The 15,792-nt window shown below is 37.1% G+C and overlaps 1 protein-coding gene across 4 annotated transcripts in view; it reads right to left on the bottom strand.

The window, feature by feature from the left end:
• Positions 1–593: 593 nt before the first annotated feature.
• HNF4G (hepatocyte nuclear factor 4 gamma) overlaps positions 594–15,792 on the bottom strand; it is a 62,260-nt gene continuing 47,061 nt past the window's right edge. For all 4 annotated transcript variants that reach the window (XM_057426190.1, XM_057426192.1, XM_057426191.1 and 1 more), the window contains 8 exons: positions 15,654–15,748; positions 10,749–10,855; positions 6,821–6,976; positions 4,427–4,514; positions 2,194–2,346; positions 1,777–2,013; positions 1,157–1,279; positions 594–763 (listed from right to left, as the gene is read on the bottom strand). In XM_057426190.1, the coding sequence (XP_057282173.1) occupies positions 645–763; positions 1,157–1,279; positions 1,777–2,013; positions 2,194–2,346; positions 4,427–4,514; positions 6,821–6,976; positions 10,749–10,855; positions 15,654–15,748 (1,078 nt within the window). In that variant the 3' untranslated portion in view covers positions 594–644. The remainder of the gene's footprint in view (positions 764–1,156; positions 1,280–1,776; positions 2,014–2,193; positions 2,347–4,426; positions 4,515–6,820; positions 6,977–10,748; positions 10,856–15,653; positions 15,749–15,792) is intronic.

Raw genomic sequence — 15,792 nt, 5'->3', positions numbered from 1 at the left:
TTTATTTGAGGCATGTCCTTTGGTTGGTAGCCTACTGTTTTACTGTTATTGGAATCTTGGATTTTTGCCTGATTAACCCTCTTCTTAATATCTACAATTCACAGCTAAATAAGCATTAACCAATTCTGTCACAGTGAAAATATTATATACATATCTAAACCAATAATATTAAGACAACTAAAACAAGAAATAAAAAACTAATCTGTGCAGTTACAAGTTCTAAAAATAATATCAACCTCTATACATATTTGTCAGACTGCAGTGTCCACAGTTAAAGTTGTATGCAGCAGTCAGAACAGTGAGTATTACTTTCCAAATCATGAGGTGTTTTAAAAAACACCTACAGTAGTGGCTGCTGAGGAATTACTTCCTTTATAATCCTGAGTTTTTAAATGTGCAAGTGTCCTACCAATTTATCTAGTGCATAGGAAGGCAGGAAGGCAGGCAGGCAGGAAGAAGGAAGGAAGGGAAGGCAGGCAGGCAAGCAGGCAGGCAGGAAGAAGGAAGGAAGGGAGGAAGGGAGGAAGGGTGGGAGGGAGGGAGGGCGGGCAGGAGGAAGAAGGAAGGAAGGAAGGAGGACAGACAAGGAAGGAAGGAGGACAGACAAGGAAGGAAGGACAAGTAAGGCAGAAACAGAAACATTATCACAATGGTTTTTGTTTCAAAATTGATTGTGGTGCAATAACTGAAGTCTGATTTGCAGACATTTTATATTCTTGCCCAGACCCTTGAGGAGGGGAAGGTAATGGAGTTTCTGGAGTTGCTGAAAAAGAATACAGAAAGAATTAGGGTTTTATATTCTGGCCCACTCGGAATACACATATACATACCACTGCAAAGAAATGAAGTTCTGTTACATTTGGCAGGCTGTGGAAATAGGATACTTTAATTATCATAATTTTTTGTTTATTAAAAATTGTGCATGTGAAAACAATGATATATCAGGATGGTGCTGATTTTTTAAAAGTAGATTAGATTCAGGTCAAAATGTCTTACTTAACACTGTTTATATACGTACATTTTTAATATGAAATTATTTTAATTCAGGAATGTTGATGAAATAACTCTATGAGCACTGACAGGCCATCATTCTAATTAATATTTTTAAATATAGAAGTGAAATATTATGACAGAAGGTTAACTTGCAATTACTTACAAATCTGTTCCGTATGTACAGGAGCAGACATGGAACTTATAAGGATAGTTTGGCCTGTTAATGGATCTTGGGCTAAGTGAGGATGTATTGGATGATGTAGATGACTGGCATCATTAGAAGTACCTACAAAAATAACATGAGCATATAACAATTCAAAAGAGCATGTCATTGCAGAGACTTTTACTTCAGTAATTACATTTCTGCAGACTAAATATTTTGATTGGCAATTTGAATAACTGCTTCTGGGTATTCATTAAACAATTTAACAATACTTCAACCATATTAAGTACTGTGTTTATTTGCACTGTTTTGATGGTATTAACAGTAGATTTCCTGAAATATTTGTAAGGATGCTTCCTTCTACCTACAGAATTGAATGTCTAGATATCCATCAATGATTGAGAAGTGCACAGCATAATCTGAGGCTGGAAGACTGAGTTAACAAGATGAGCAGCCAAGTCAAGAAGGCTTCAGCTAACAATTACATGACCCAAAGCTCAGCCAGCAAGGCAGTGGTCGAAGTGCTTGCTCACATCATGATTCCCTCAACATCCCAGTAGGCTAAATTCAATATAATATGACATGTACAAAGTGGTGAATTTAACAAGTTGTTTGCTTACCTCCCAGTAACATTTCTTGAAGCAAACTGTCTATTTTAACAATTCCAAAGAGTTTAACCAGTTGTATTTGCTCAATCATTTGCCAAGTGATGCTCTGGAGTGTAGGCAGTAGAAGCAGAAGTTCTCCAAATCTTCCTCGGGAGTCATACTGATGGTCATTAATATAATCCTCTAAACTGATTTGGACTTGGAACCTCATGTTCTTAATCTTCATTGGATTACTCAGGCCTTTTGCATCTGAAAAAAATGACAAAATCTTAAAGTCAGGCCAGATTATTATTTGGGAGGAGCACTTCACTATTTTTCATTTTATTCTTTTTCATCCATAGGTAACATGAGCAGATGCTACATCAACAAAAACTACTTTCAATATAATCACATGTAAAATAATTATGAGACATATTTTCAAAAAGATACCTGGATCAAAAAACACGATCGCTTTCAAGCAAGCATACTCATTGTCATCTATATGAATTTCCTGGAAGGGTCGGACTAATTCATCTAGAATCCGATTTGCCACTCGGCTGATCTCTACTTCGGTACTGTTGCGATGGATTATGTAATTGTTGCCTTAAAGAGAAAGAATACCAACACATGGATTGATATAAAGACTTTAATGTAATGTAGCAGATGAAGCCCATTTTCAAAATACATTTCATTTTGCTTAATCATTTTTTTCTTTTAGTATGTATCATACAAACCTGTTCTTTGTAAACAGAGTATGTGTGCAAAATACAGCTGTCACCCAGAAATAATTTGTGCATGTAAATATACCAACTTGTAAAGATTCTGATTAGTCCACAGCTCTGATGTCCATATTTGAATGCACAAGTATGGAGCAAGTCAGCCTTTATCTTTTCATAGTAGATAAATATAATGGCAAACTGATCTTAAAATTTCTCCTTTCTCCATTAAAATAATGTTGAATGATCAGGATTTGTCAGTGGACAAAGAAGTCATCTTCCAGAGGAAGCATCAGAAATGCTTCTTTTGCCAACAGATGCATCTGTAATTCCTAATCAAATTTAAAAGCACGTTAAAATTTTCAGTAAAGAATGAATTTGCCCTGCTCTTTTAATTTTAAATTACCATTTTGGAGAAGTCTCAATCATGGCATCTTAATTCACCTTCTGGCCAGAAATCATCTAACATAAGAGGTGAATACACTGTGAAAGCCACAGAGCTTCCAAAAGCCGTCAAACAATTTTTGAAAGAAAAGCTGATGCTTGTATAACAAGAGATCTATGCCAAAGTAACTCGTAAGCTTTACAGATATCTGCCTCTAAGTATTAGAACCTAGCCTTGGTGCCCCAAATTGTTTCTTCTTTTGGTATAAATGCTGATGCTCGTGACACTGACTATAATTTTCTAGTTATTATGTTATCAGTATTTCCCTTATTACTTACTAATCCCAATAAAACTACAAACATTTAATTCCTGTATTTATGGTCAGTAAAGGTGCATCTAGAGAAAAAAACTAGGTCAAGAAAGTAATTTGTATAGTTTTTAACTTGAAAGGATTGCTGATGAAAGTATTATCTCCAGATATTGCTTGTCCTTTTAATGTTATGATATGAATAAAAATAAAGTAAAGCTGATTTAGAGCTATAAGAAGGCAGGCCCAAAGAGGAAGGAGAAAAAATAGCAGAAAAATTCCTTTTATCAAGGAAGAAAGCAGTTTGAGTCTATATTCCATGTAGTCTTGCCTCACATAAAAAAACCTGTCCAAGAAGACTTACACATTTTCTCACAAAACAGCCCAGGTGCTGCACATGTTTCATGATGCCATTTTTGGGAAGGTGTACTTCAGCATGGCAGAGTGCTGTGTCAAGCAATGCTAACAAATGCCTCATCATGTCACTATGCACACAGTCAAACATCTTCCTGTTACTGTAACTCTCTGTTGTGTGAACGAAGGGAAGACGTTTCCACCATGTGATGATGTCCACTTCCCTAATAGCCATAGTCTCTTTAAATAATTCAGTGATCGAGCCATTTCAAGTGACCAAGAATATGCAGGCATGACTCCTCACCATGTCATGGATGCACCCATCTCCCACATGGCAGGGGACAGCAGGCGTGCTGTTTGCATGATGGCCACATGGCAATTGTCATGGCAGAAGTGAGAGGGCTCTTGGAAAAACGAGTTGCAAGGAACAGGCTATCCAATTTTTTCTAGCTTGTAGGGTTTCTCTGACTATGTCTGAAGGGCTCTTGAGAATGCTCCAGATAAATGGCTTTTATGAAGACTGAAATTAATACATCACCACAGGTTGGCTGCTCCTCTCTTAAGCAAAGGTGTTTTATGTTGTTTGGCAGGTTCATTGGTTGTTTTGATTTGTACTGTGGCGTATTTTATGGGACAAAGATGCAGAAAAGATAATAATGTAAGGAGACAATTTGGCATGAACTCCCTTAAATTATGGTTTCTGGTATCCAATAAACCTTTAGACATAGTAACTCACAGGAAACTATCCACCTGCTTTAGCTGGAATGAGGCATGTGACATTATGTCATTAATAGCTATTTAGCATTCACAGAATGCATTGCTTTGATTGTGCCAGAACAGCTGTTCCACTTTAAGTGATTACATGGTTGCTAATGTACTATAACATAATCATTATTAATTAAAACAAAACCCAATATTTACCTAAAAGTAAAATGTCCTTATATGCCATGGACCGTTTTGCTGCCCCAAGCAACAGGTGCTCCCCAGCATGTGCTCTTAGCAAGGCAACCTCAAGGAAAGAACAGGAGACTCATTAGATGATAAAGCAGTAAATTCCAACAAGGGCAAAAGAAATAAGGATGCCTATTATCGTAAGCATATTAAGCTGCAGGTATATGTTTAAGACTGTTAAGATTCTGATGTAAATTGTAAGTGAACATAAAAACCCTAACACTGAGCTTTAAGCAACCTGGTCTAATGGAAGTTGTCCTTGACCATGGCAGAGGGGTTGGAACTAGATGACCTTTAAGATCCCTTTTCACCCAAACTGTTCTGTGATTCTCTGTATTGTTGCACACTATAATTAAATTGTCAGCCTCTGTCACTTGTAGCATTTGGTCTATATTTTAAACCTACAGCTCTGCAAAATACTTCTCAATACAATGCTTGTATTTATTTTCTAGTGAATTTCCCAATGATTATTCCCTTAACAAAATTTTCTCTGGAATTTTAAGTTGACACTAAAGACTCTGATGGGCTTGAATGAACCGTTACAGTAAATTTGACAGTATCTATATATGTATATATGTATAGATATGTATAGATATAGATATATATAGATATATATAGTAATGAAACTATATGTTTCATTTTTCTCACCTTGAATAAAAAAATTATGCAGCACTTAAAAGAGCTTTTTCTCCAGCAAAGACAGATACGCTAAAACATCCACTACTGTCAGCAAAGAAGAAACCTGATTCATACAAGGAAGGCACTTACTTAAAAATGTCGTCATTAGTTTACTCTTTGTCACCTATTTACTTTCCTCTGTTTTTAATGCCTCTGTGAAACTTCAGCACTGGTCTCTGTTTCCTCAATGAACTCTTCTCTTGGCAAGTAATTTTTTTCTTCTGAATCCAAGCCAATACTTTATGAGTGATGTAAAGGCACACAGCATCTAGGAGTACTTAATGTGTTAAAGACTTTTCAGGCTCTCAGTAGAATTAACTTATCTGAGCTGGCCTGGTCTATGGTTTGTAACTCAGGCTGATTCCCAGATCAGGAATAATTTTTTCAAACCAGATGTTTAGTTATTTTATAACTAAATGCACAATGACCCTTAGAAAGAGGCTATCACAAATGAAGAAGCGTAATTTGTTTTAACTCCCAATACCTCTGTGACTACACTTCCAAGGTATGTAAGGTTCAGCAGTACTTCTCAGTGCTCTCCAAGCACTGCACAGGTGTTTTCAGCCTCTCTTTCAAAGCTGTTGCTTATTTGTTTGCTGTTTATTTGTTTTTAATTTAAATACAGACAGGAACTTTTTAATGAGGTCTGATCCCTTCTCTTTTCCTTCATGGCATCTTAACAATAAAACCAGCAATATTTTTGCTTGCCTTTGTTGCCCTTGAGAACACTAAGCTCATATTATGGTGGGTCTCCTGTGGCCTGAAACACCTTCATATTCCTGAGGAAAAGTACATGAGGAATGACTCAGTTTGAGTCTCAAACACAAGGATAACCTAAACTTCCTTTCAGGATTTTGTTCAAGAGACTGAAAGGGCAAAAAGAGAAATGAGACTATTTCACTTCAAAGAGATGTTTTCAAGCTGAATCAGATTTTGGTGGACTGGAATCAAGAGATCCTGAACCATGAATTAACCTCCTGCCCAGGCAGCTGGTGAGAGAACCGCAACATGAAAACACTGGTTCTGAGTGTGCAAGCACAACTTACTCTGAAGCCCTGTGTTATATTAGGATACGTTAGAGATGAGATGATAGATGAGACCTGTCATAAAAACTCTTAAGAATTTTCAAGGTTTGATGCTTTTTTCTTCTGTAGTCATTATATACAACATATATGAAATATTATTTTCTATTGATATCAGTATGATTGGCATGTGTTTGAGATTCTAATGACTTTTATACTTTGCAAATAGAGAAGATCTACTTCAAACTAAATTACATGCTGTCTTAAGCCATATTACAATGAAAGGTGGACATAAACACTTTGCAAAGCATGCAAAGCATGCAAAGCATGTCTTCTTTTATAAGTTTGGGTTGGTTTTTTTTTGATTTTTGCATGCATGTTGCTATCTGTGCCTCCAAAAGAATACAAAAAATGCAAAACACTGAAAGACATACTGTTTTTCTGCTTTTCTTAATGTGATGGACCCACATAAACTTCATCTGGGTTTTTTCTTAATATTTTGTGGTGTTGCCATTTTAAAACTTAAAAAAAAAAATTAAGATGGTGGGTTTACCATGCATCTCTATTTGATCAGACAAAAAAATGAGTGTGTAATCATAATGTTTAAATATCACAGAAATAACAGAACAATAATTAAAGTTCTCTCTTTGGTCTCTTCTTATACCTGGTCATCCAGTGGTAATTCACAGAAGCCTGGAATATATTTAGCCCATTCCACCAGGACCAAAAGTTGTTGCTTCATAGATTCACAGACATCACTAATACCAGCAATTTTCTTAACATTTATATCAGTGCTAGCACCGGGACTGGAGATTGAGATCTAGCCATAGTGAGAGGAAAAAAATTTACAATGTTAAATTTCATATAATTGCATTTTCACTGGTTAAGAGCATATTTAAGAAAAAATCACAGCAGTAATCATGCATACCCTTGAGAAGTTCCTTGACCATATAGTCTATTTGTCTGCATGTAAATTATACAATTTCACTTCTATTACCAGTGTGTATTACAATATATTAAAAATTACACTATTCATATCATAATATCTTCTCATTCAAAAATACTATTTTAAAGTATGCCAAAGTCCTTACTATTTGTACGGGGAAGGTGGGGTTTTTTTATTCCTTTGAAATGGTTGATATTTACTTCAGAAAAAAAAAAAAAAGAAAGAGCTCATAGGTCCATGCAGCAACATTAAGGGCAAAGAAAGAAAGAGACAAAGGGGTATCATGTTCTTCTAGTGAAAAGGTAAGTATCATTAAGTTTAGAAGGTAAAACAGGGGGATTTTAGTGCCTGGAGGAGAATGGTTTGTAATGATAAAGCAACAGTATAGGCAGAGGCCTGAGAACATTTCAGACTAAATGTAAAGGATATGAGTGTGCATTAGACCACCTGCAGTGAACAGTGTTCTGTGAAATAAGAAGAGAGCAGTATCTTTCTGGGCCTGAAGCTGAGGCACTTTCACATAATCACTGAGCCAAATCCTGAAATTCTTAATGTCTTTGCAAGGAAATGAACAAAACTGAGCTTGTATTTTCAGTCAGGCAGGAAAGACAACTTAAGATAAAACCAAGTTTGAGAATAAAGGTAAAAGTTTATATCTGCTATCATACCAGGATAAAAAAGAAAAAGATACCAGAAGAAGACAAAGATGAGGAAGAAAAAAAAAGAAGAAAAAGCAAGAAAAAGAAAAAGAAGAAAAAAAGAAAACAAAAAAGAAAAAAGAAAAAAAAAAGAAAAAGGAATATAAACCAAAAAAGATAAAAAATGAAAAAGAAAAAAGAAAAAGGAAAAGAAGACAAAGAAAATTCCAGGATTGTGGGTGCTACTTGGGTTGCCTCCTACCAAATCCCCTTAATTCACAGATCCATATTAAATCTCCCAGTGGGATTTGTGGTGAAACACCATTATCCTTCAGTGTTCAAATGGAGTTGTACTTCTTGAGCTAAAGCTCATTGCTTCCTACATAATTTAGTAGTCTAAAACACTGAAAACAGCTTAGATATCAATGGCAGCTAACCAGCTGAACACTAGTTCTCAGGGAAATACAGCAGCTAGGCCAGTGAAAAAATCCTCAGACACAAAATTCAAAGGCTGTCATGTAGGGAAAAGGTGAGAGGTATTGTCTTTTTGTAGACAGCACATTCGTGAAATCCTTGATGTAACCATGAGCCCATTTCTGGTGTGTTCCACAGATTGAAACAGCAATTGAAAATACTAAGTGTCATTCAGGTGAGAGCTACCAGAATGATTCAGTCTAGAAAACCATCAGTACAGAAAGACAGTAAAGAAATCCAACATATTTCATAAATTTCCAGAAGAGTACAAGTACTTACACAAAGAAGAGCTCTGATAGCAAGAGGCATTCTGATCTACCAGAAAAAGATACCACCATGCACCAACTAGAAATTAATTCAAGAAGCAAAACAGGCAGATCGCTTAGCTGTTACACTTAGTAAATCATGAACTTAATACATTGTCCTTCATTTAATATCTTTTAACCAAAGCTATGCATCTTTATAAATTGCATGCTATAGAACAAACTATAGAATCTGCTGAAATTGCTTAGTGAGCTGCTAGGGATTCATGTGATGACTCCCATGGAGAACATTATGAACTCCTAGGGTTGCATCTCCTTACAAGAATATGAAGCTATAGATTTCTTTTTCTATTTCTCTATTGCTTTAACCTCCTTGTCATTTCAGGGGTGCAACACTGGAGTCTCTGATTTCATAGAATCATGAACTAGCCCAGGTTGGAAGGGACCTCAAAACATCACCTCATTGAAGCTTTTTTTGTAAGAGAAGCCTATATGAGATTATCTAGCACCCTGTCCAATCACATCCTGAAAATCTCCAGTAATGGAGACTTCACCACGTCCCTGGAAAGGTTGTTCTAGTGTTTGATTGTTCTCACTGCAGAAAATTTTTTTCTTACATGAAGATGAAATGTCTCCTGGTGCAACTTGTACCCATTAATGACCTGATGAACATGATGATGTAACACTATATCCCTATTGTCCTGAGAGCCAACAGACACACATGCTTTTACTCCTACAAGAGTCCAGCGTGCCTCTCTCATATTCACATAATCCTAGAAAATCCTGGGTCTGAACAAGAAAATTTATAGTCAGATATGTTCCCCCTAGAAGGGATCTTCAGAGACAAAATAATTCATTTTCCTAATTTCAAGATGATTTTTTTTAAAAGGGATGAATGCCACCTTCTTCCTCATTTCACAGCTGATTTGTGACACTACTACACCTTCCAAGTCTCTCCTCAGGACTGAACTCATCCTACAGACTGATCTGATCAAGAATAAAACGAGGATCTAAAGTCTTTACTTTTCCATCATGCTAATGTAACCTCTTGGTCTTTAAGGCCATATACAAAGAGTGTATCTTTGTATATGCTTGGCATAGTAGGAACTATTCTCTCCCACTACAATATACCAAATAATAATAAGTAGAATAATCTTGTGTGCATACGCAAGATGATGTTTTAGGCCACGAATATACCATCTGAAAAGAACTTGGTGGCAGCAAGAGCTGAGGATGTGATTCTGTTTAAGACAGCTTTTATTCCTGTATTGGATATACCAGTTGGACATGATTAAGGACTAACTCAAACAAGCACAATAAGCAAGTTCAAAGAATTACTAAGGAGGCAAAGATAAGTATATTTTTCAGATTTCATAGGTATGAAGGTAGGAAGATCCATTACATTCACCTAGTCTGCCCAGACATGAAATATGTGCCAAAGACTATCACCCAGTAATTCCTGCATCAATTCTTTACAGACAGTTCCACCCTAAGCAAGATGCTGATAAAGGATGAGATTATAAAACATTTGGGGATGTATAAATCAGTCAGCATGAAATCGTAAAGGTGGCAGTTAAATTCTATGTAAGTAAGTAAGAGGTGCAAGAATGCAGAATCAATGACCATGACTTATCTGAGGCGCAGAAAAGGACTGGAGACTGTTCCATTCAGCAATTGATTGGACAGGGAAAAAAAAAAAAAAAAGAAAAGAAAAAGAAAATTAAGTAATTAAGTTCAGATGAGATAAAATTTAAAAGTGAGATGTGAATAGACTTTGCAGTTGGAGCACTTCTGTTTGAAATATTTATCATGTCTAAGGATATTAAAAATGGGATTTTCAAAAGAATCTAAGGAAGTGAGTGTCCACACCCCTTGGAATGTAATGGATTTGGACAATTTTTTCCCTAATGTTTTATGGGAAAGCCAGCCTCAAGGATAGCTAGATGCCACCAGCTGCCTGAGACAGCAAGTGATTTAAAAGCAGTAAGAACCATAAAGCTTTATTAAGAAAGGTGCCTAGGACATATTGTCCTCGACAAAGTAGAACTTTTTTCTTACTGACTTTAAGAACGTATTCTATTACCGATTCTTTCATTGGGAAGAGAAAGCTGGATACATCTTGGAAGTAGAAAATAAGTAGTTTTAATGATTACATTTAAGACAGTAAGAAAGTGAAAAGTACTTAACTTTCCAAAAAATGATCTTTAAACATTTAAACATAAACATTTAAACATTTAAACATAAAGTCATTAAACAATTTGATCTCAGTACCTGACGGGAGAGTGTCTCAGCTTGTGACAGTGTGCTAATAGAGGGGATGTTGCAGCCATCAAAAGTGTTTCTTCTTGTACTTATCCTGTCCCGTTCATTTTGTACAGCTGGAAAAGAATAATCATCTCATTTATTGACTTTTAGACATTGACACACAATATAATTTCATAATTTTACTAAATAACTATAAGAATTGAAAGGTGTGACATTCAAGAAACCCCTTTGTTTAGCTCTAAGTAATGAGGAAGGGTGAGAATACAAGATTATGGTCTTTATCTGGCCAGTTGGTCTATACAAACTATGTATAACTAATTGTAAATAGATATTGAATTATCAGAACTTTCGTGACCAGCTGTATTATAGAAAAACCTCTTTCTTCCTTTGAACTTGAACACATGCTGTCAGTTTTGTTATTTTAAACATTTTTTTTATTTTAAACAATTTGACCTGCTCAACAGGTCAAGTTGTACACCGACACCACTGACAAAATGTCTCAGTCAGAGGACTGGACTGAGGTATGTCCATCATATTTGAGAAATCATGGCAGTCAGATGAAATTCCCGATGACTGGGAAAAGGGTAATATAACCCCCATCTTCAAGAAGGGGAAAATGGATGACCCAGGGAACTACAGACCAGTCAATTTCACCTCTGTGCCTGGCAAAATCTTGGAGAAGATTCTAGTGTAAAGCATGCTAAGGTAAACGAAAAACAACAAGGTGCTTGGTGACAGCCAGCATGGCTTCACTAAGGGGAAGTCTTGACTGACCAATTTGGCGGCCTTCTATGGTGGGGCTACAGAACTGATGGACAGGGATAGAGCAGTTGATGTCATTTACCTGGACTTGTGCAAAGTGTTCAACACTGTCCCACACAACATCCTTGTCTCTAAATTGGAGAGACATCAATTTGATGGATGGACCACTCAGTAGATAAAAAACTGGCTGGATGGCCGCATGCAAGGAGTTGTGGTCAATGGCTCAATGTCCAGTTGGAGACCAGTAATGAGTGGTGTCCCTCAGGGATCAGTGTTGGGACTGGTCTTGTTTAACATCTTTGCCAGTGACATGGACAGTGGGATTGAGTGCACCCTCAGCAAGTCTGCCGATGACACCAAATTCAGAGCAGCCCTACGGAGAAAGACTTGGGGGTGTTGGTTAACATGAGCCGGCAGTGCGCGCTTGCAGCCCAGAAAGCCAACCATATCCTGGGCTGCATCAAAAGGAGCGTGACCAGCAGGTCGAAGGAGGTGATCCTGCCCCTCTACTCTGCTCTCGTGAGACCTCACCTGGAGTATTGTGTACAGTTCTGGTATCCTCAACATTAAAAGGACATGGAACTGTTGGAACAAGTCCAGAGGAGGGCCACGAGGATGATCAGGGGACTGGCGCACCTCCCGTATGAAGACAGGCTGAGAAAGCTGAGGCTGTTCAGCCTGGAGAAGAGAAGGCTGCATGGAGACCTCATAGCAGCCTTCCAGTATCTGAAGGGGGCCTATAGGGATGCTGGGGAGAGACTCCTCATTAGGGACTGTACTGGTAGGACAAGGGGTAACAAGTTAAAACTTAAAGAGGGGAAGTTTAGATTGGATATAAGGAAGAAGTCCTTTGCTGTAAGGGTGGTGAGGCACTGGAATGGGTTTCCCAAAGAAGTTGTGAATGCCCCATCCCTGGCAGTGTTCAAGGCCCGGTTGGACAGAGCCTTGAGTGATATGGTTTAGTCTGAGGTGTCCCTGCCCATGGTAGTGGGGTTGGAAGTTGATGATCTTAAGGTTGTTTCCAGCCCTAACTATTCTATGATTCTATCCTATGTATCATGAAGTCTGAAAGCTCTAATCCTGCTCTCCTGTGAGAACCCCTGAAACACGAATGAATCATGAAACTAAGCCATTAGTAAGATAATTTTCAAACATAAATCTCATCCTCCTCCTCAGTGACACTACATTCTTAACCAGTTTACAGAAGATTAACTAAATAATAAAACCAAATAAATGAAAAAAAAGGCACCAAAAAAGTTTCAGGCCAATAAGTTTTGTCTCGTGGGGTCCAAAAAACAATGCAGTTGAAAGGGCTTTGGATAAGGAATCCTTTAGCAGCACACACAGGGCTTATGACGCAACAAGGCCAACTTTTGTACTGAAGGAAGAATTAAAAAATTAAAGTATCGATCAGATTTTTTAAAAATCTAGATCAAGTCCAAGTTTAGGCCAAGGAGAAAAGAAAAAAAAAAAAAAAGAATTGCGATGATCAAATCTTTTTATTGCACAAGGAATCTCATGATCTTTTAAGAGCAGCAGCTTTATTTCCAAAGATGTTTGCTATTTTGTGAGAAACAATCTGCATTACAGAATTTAGGAGCAGTACCAAAAGCTTCAATAAAAACGAAAGAAAAAAATCTATTCACTTAATAGTTTTCAGGGTTTATCCCAACAATGCACATAGTTTATTCCAGAGGTGTACTAAGTTTTTGCCAAGGACACTCATTGATGTGCCTTTTATTGAGGTCACAGTAAGAAATGTTGTGCAGTGATAAACACAAAGCAGTAAATGTTCATGAAGACAGAAAACAAAAAATATAACCTTTTTCAAAAGAATGGAAGAAAACCCTATTCACTGAGTTTCAGCAGCTTAAGTACTACATAGGTAATTAAAATAAGTTTGGGCCTGATTAGCATTAGAAAAAATAGTCAGCTCCTCTGACAATCACTGGTAAAGTGCTGGAGCACTTTAAGAATCATAGGGAAATGCTTGTTTTCTCCCGCATATGTATAATTTTGGATTATTAGACTGCATTGTCTGTCTTGCTAAAGCTTTTTTGTCAGTTCAGGCTAAAATTGCCTTAAACAGAGACTCCATGAGGAAGGGGGGATATTTGCTCAAAAGGGGCTTGCATAGCTAAAGCTTTTCTCACCTTTGTCCTGAAGAAACCCATTTGCTAGAAACAAGCTGAGAAACTACCATAAAGACTCTGCTACACTTACACTATGAGACATCCACTGATGGTGTGGAGAGGTATATAACAACACACAAGCAGTAAAATTTACAGTTCAGTGTTTTAAATTATTTTAGCACTGGGAAGCCTTAAATAAACATGGCTTGGATGGAATGAAAAACTAAATTTATATAGGTAGTGAGACCAGAGGAGGCTGTGTGGAGTATATTAGGTTAAAAGTTTTGTGCAGGATACATCTTCACTTCATAAACAAGAGTCAGCAACATGCCTTATGGCAATGTCAGTTAATATCAGTGATTATTTCTCTGGTTTTGGGCTCCCCAGGACATGGGGAAAGTGAGCAGTGTCCAGCTGAGGGCTATGGAGATGTAACTCACAAGGTACACAAGAGAGAAGCATCTTTGCTTATATAGAAAAGCAAGGACCAAGACAAGAGGCAGGGAGTCTTAATTTCTGTAGTTTACAGGAAATGGGGCCGTTTGAGAGGAGAGGTTCTTCTTAGATGCACAGTGAAAGAAACAGAGGCAATGCGCACTACCCTAATTGCAGTAAAACACATTCTAATCACAAGGAAAAAAGGGTGGTCAAGCACTGGAAAAAGTTGCTGGGAGAAGTTGTGGAATGTCTCCTCTCAAATGAGGGCATAAATCTCGCTGGACAGGGTCCCAACCTACTTGCTTGAATCTAGAAGTTAGACTTAAATGGGGGCTAGAGTAAATTACTTCCGGATGTCCCTTCTGAGCTAAACTATTCTTTAATCCTGGGGCTTGAAAGTCTCTGACGCTTTGCATTTTGCAAAACTCTTAAAGCTGCTGTGGACACACAGGTTTCCCCTTTTCTTCATTTCAGATTGATAATACAATATGTTACTGGTTTTAATGGACCAAATTCCAAAAGGCTAAACTGTATTCAAGAGATTCACAAGCATTAGCAAATGCATTTCATGCATAGGCAGCGTAACACTGTTTAAACTATCCTCATCCAGCTGCAAGGAGAAAATACATTTTACCTCACACCAAAACTTGATCACTAGCAAAGCAGTGCTATAGTATCAATATAAAAGAGCATTAAGAAACAGCTTCCTTTTACTTAGGGAAGCTATGTATAGACAAAAAAATATTATAGACTAGTTACAGCACACGAGAACTGCACACTCACATCGCAGACTGGCCTTCAGGCAGATACACCATGCGCCAAACAGGTAGCAAATTTCGGGATGAACCATTTTTGAGTGCTTATTTGAACCAGATCAGGACGTCTTTTGACTCTATATCGTAATTGCCACTGAAGCAACAGACCCAACAACCTGATACAAAAATCCTCTGATACTCCTACTGCCTTTCTTTCCCTATTGCTCTGCTCCTGTGGTCAACTGGTTCTTCTACTTTGACAGAAGGATCACTGTGACATTGGCAAGTAACAATCTTCCCATATTAAGTCCTAGTGAGATCATAAAAATTTTTAATTAATGTGGATAATTCACTGTCAGCTGCCCCTACTGTTCTCACCACCACTTTTTTGCTTCCCCTGGCTTTAATTGCTTCAAACATTTAAATTTAAGGGAATAACCAGTAAATTTGCATTACTTCAACTCGGTAGAAGCAAAATCCCAGACACAGATTTTTATGATTCAAATCTGGTAAAAATTAAAATCTCACACTTTGAACTTTTCCAGGAGATGGCTCACCACTTAGAAATCAATGAATCTTGGTGCCAGGATTCACAGGTTAAACAGCTGCAAATTCATTTTAAACCCATATATTTGCTAATGCTCAGTGGTGAAAATTAGATGATGCATATTTCACCTCAATACAAGAGCATTTTTCCATCATGAAGTCATTATAGCAGACTTTCCACTGAATTTTTTGCTGGAGTTTTTTAGAATTTCTATTTCATTTTAAAACTAATTCAGGTTATTTCTCTTTTTATATCAAATAATAAATTACTCCATTACCTTCTTTTTTCATTCCTGCTCGAAAACACTTTTTTAAACGACAATATCTGCATTGATTCCTTTTGTCCTTGTCAACAATACATTGCCGGTTAAATCTATCAGAGACAAAAAGAGGTAAACGTATAAAGCATTAATAAAG

The sequence above is a fragment of the Pezoporus wallicus genome, unplaced genomic scaffold (genome assembly GCF_028554395.1).
Source record: "Pezoporus wallicus isolate ANWC-B61680 ecotype Strahan unplaced genomic scaffold, APGP_CSIRO_Pwel_v1 contig_4131, whole genome shotgun sequence".
In the NCBI taxonomy this organism is placed as follows: domain Eukaryota; kingdom Metazoa; phylum Chordata; class Aves; order Psittaciformes; family Psittacidae; genus Pezoporus; species Pezoporus wallicus.
This window is presented reverse-complemented; position numbering and strand designations above follow the sequence as displayed.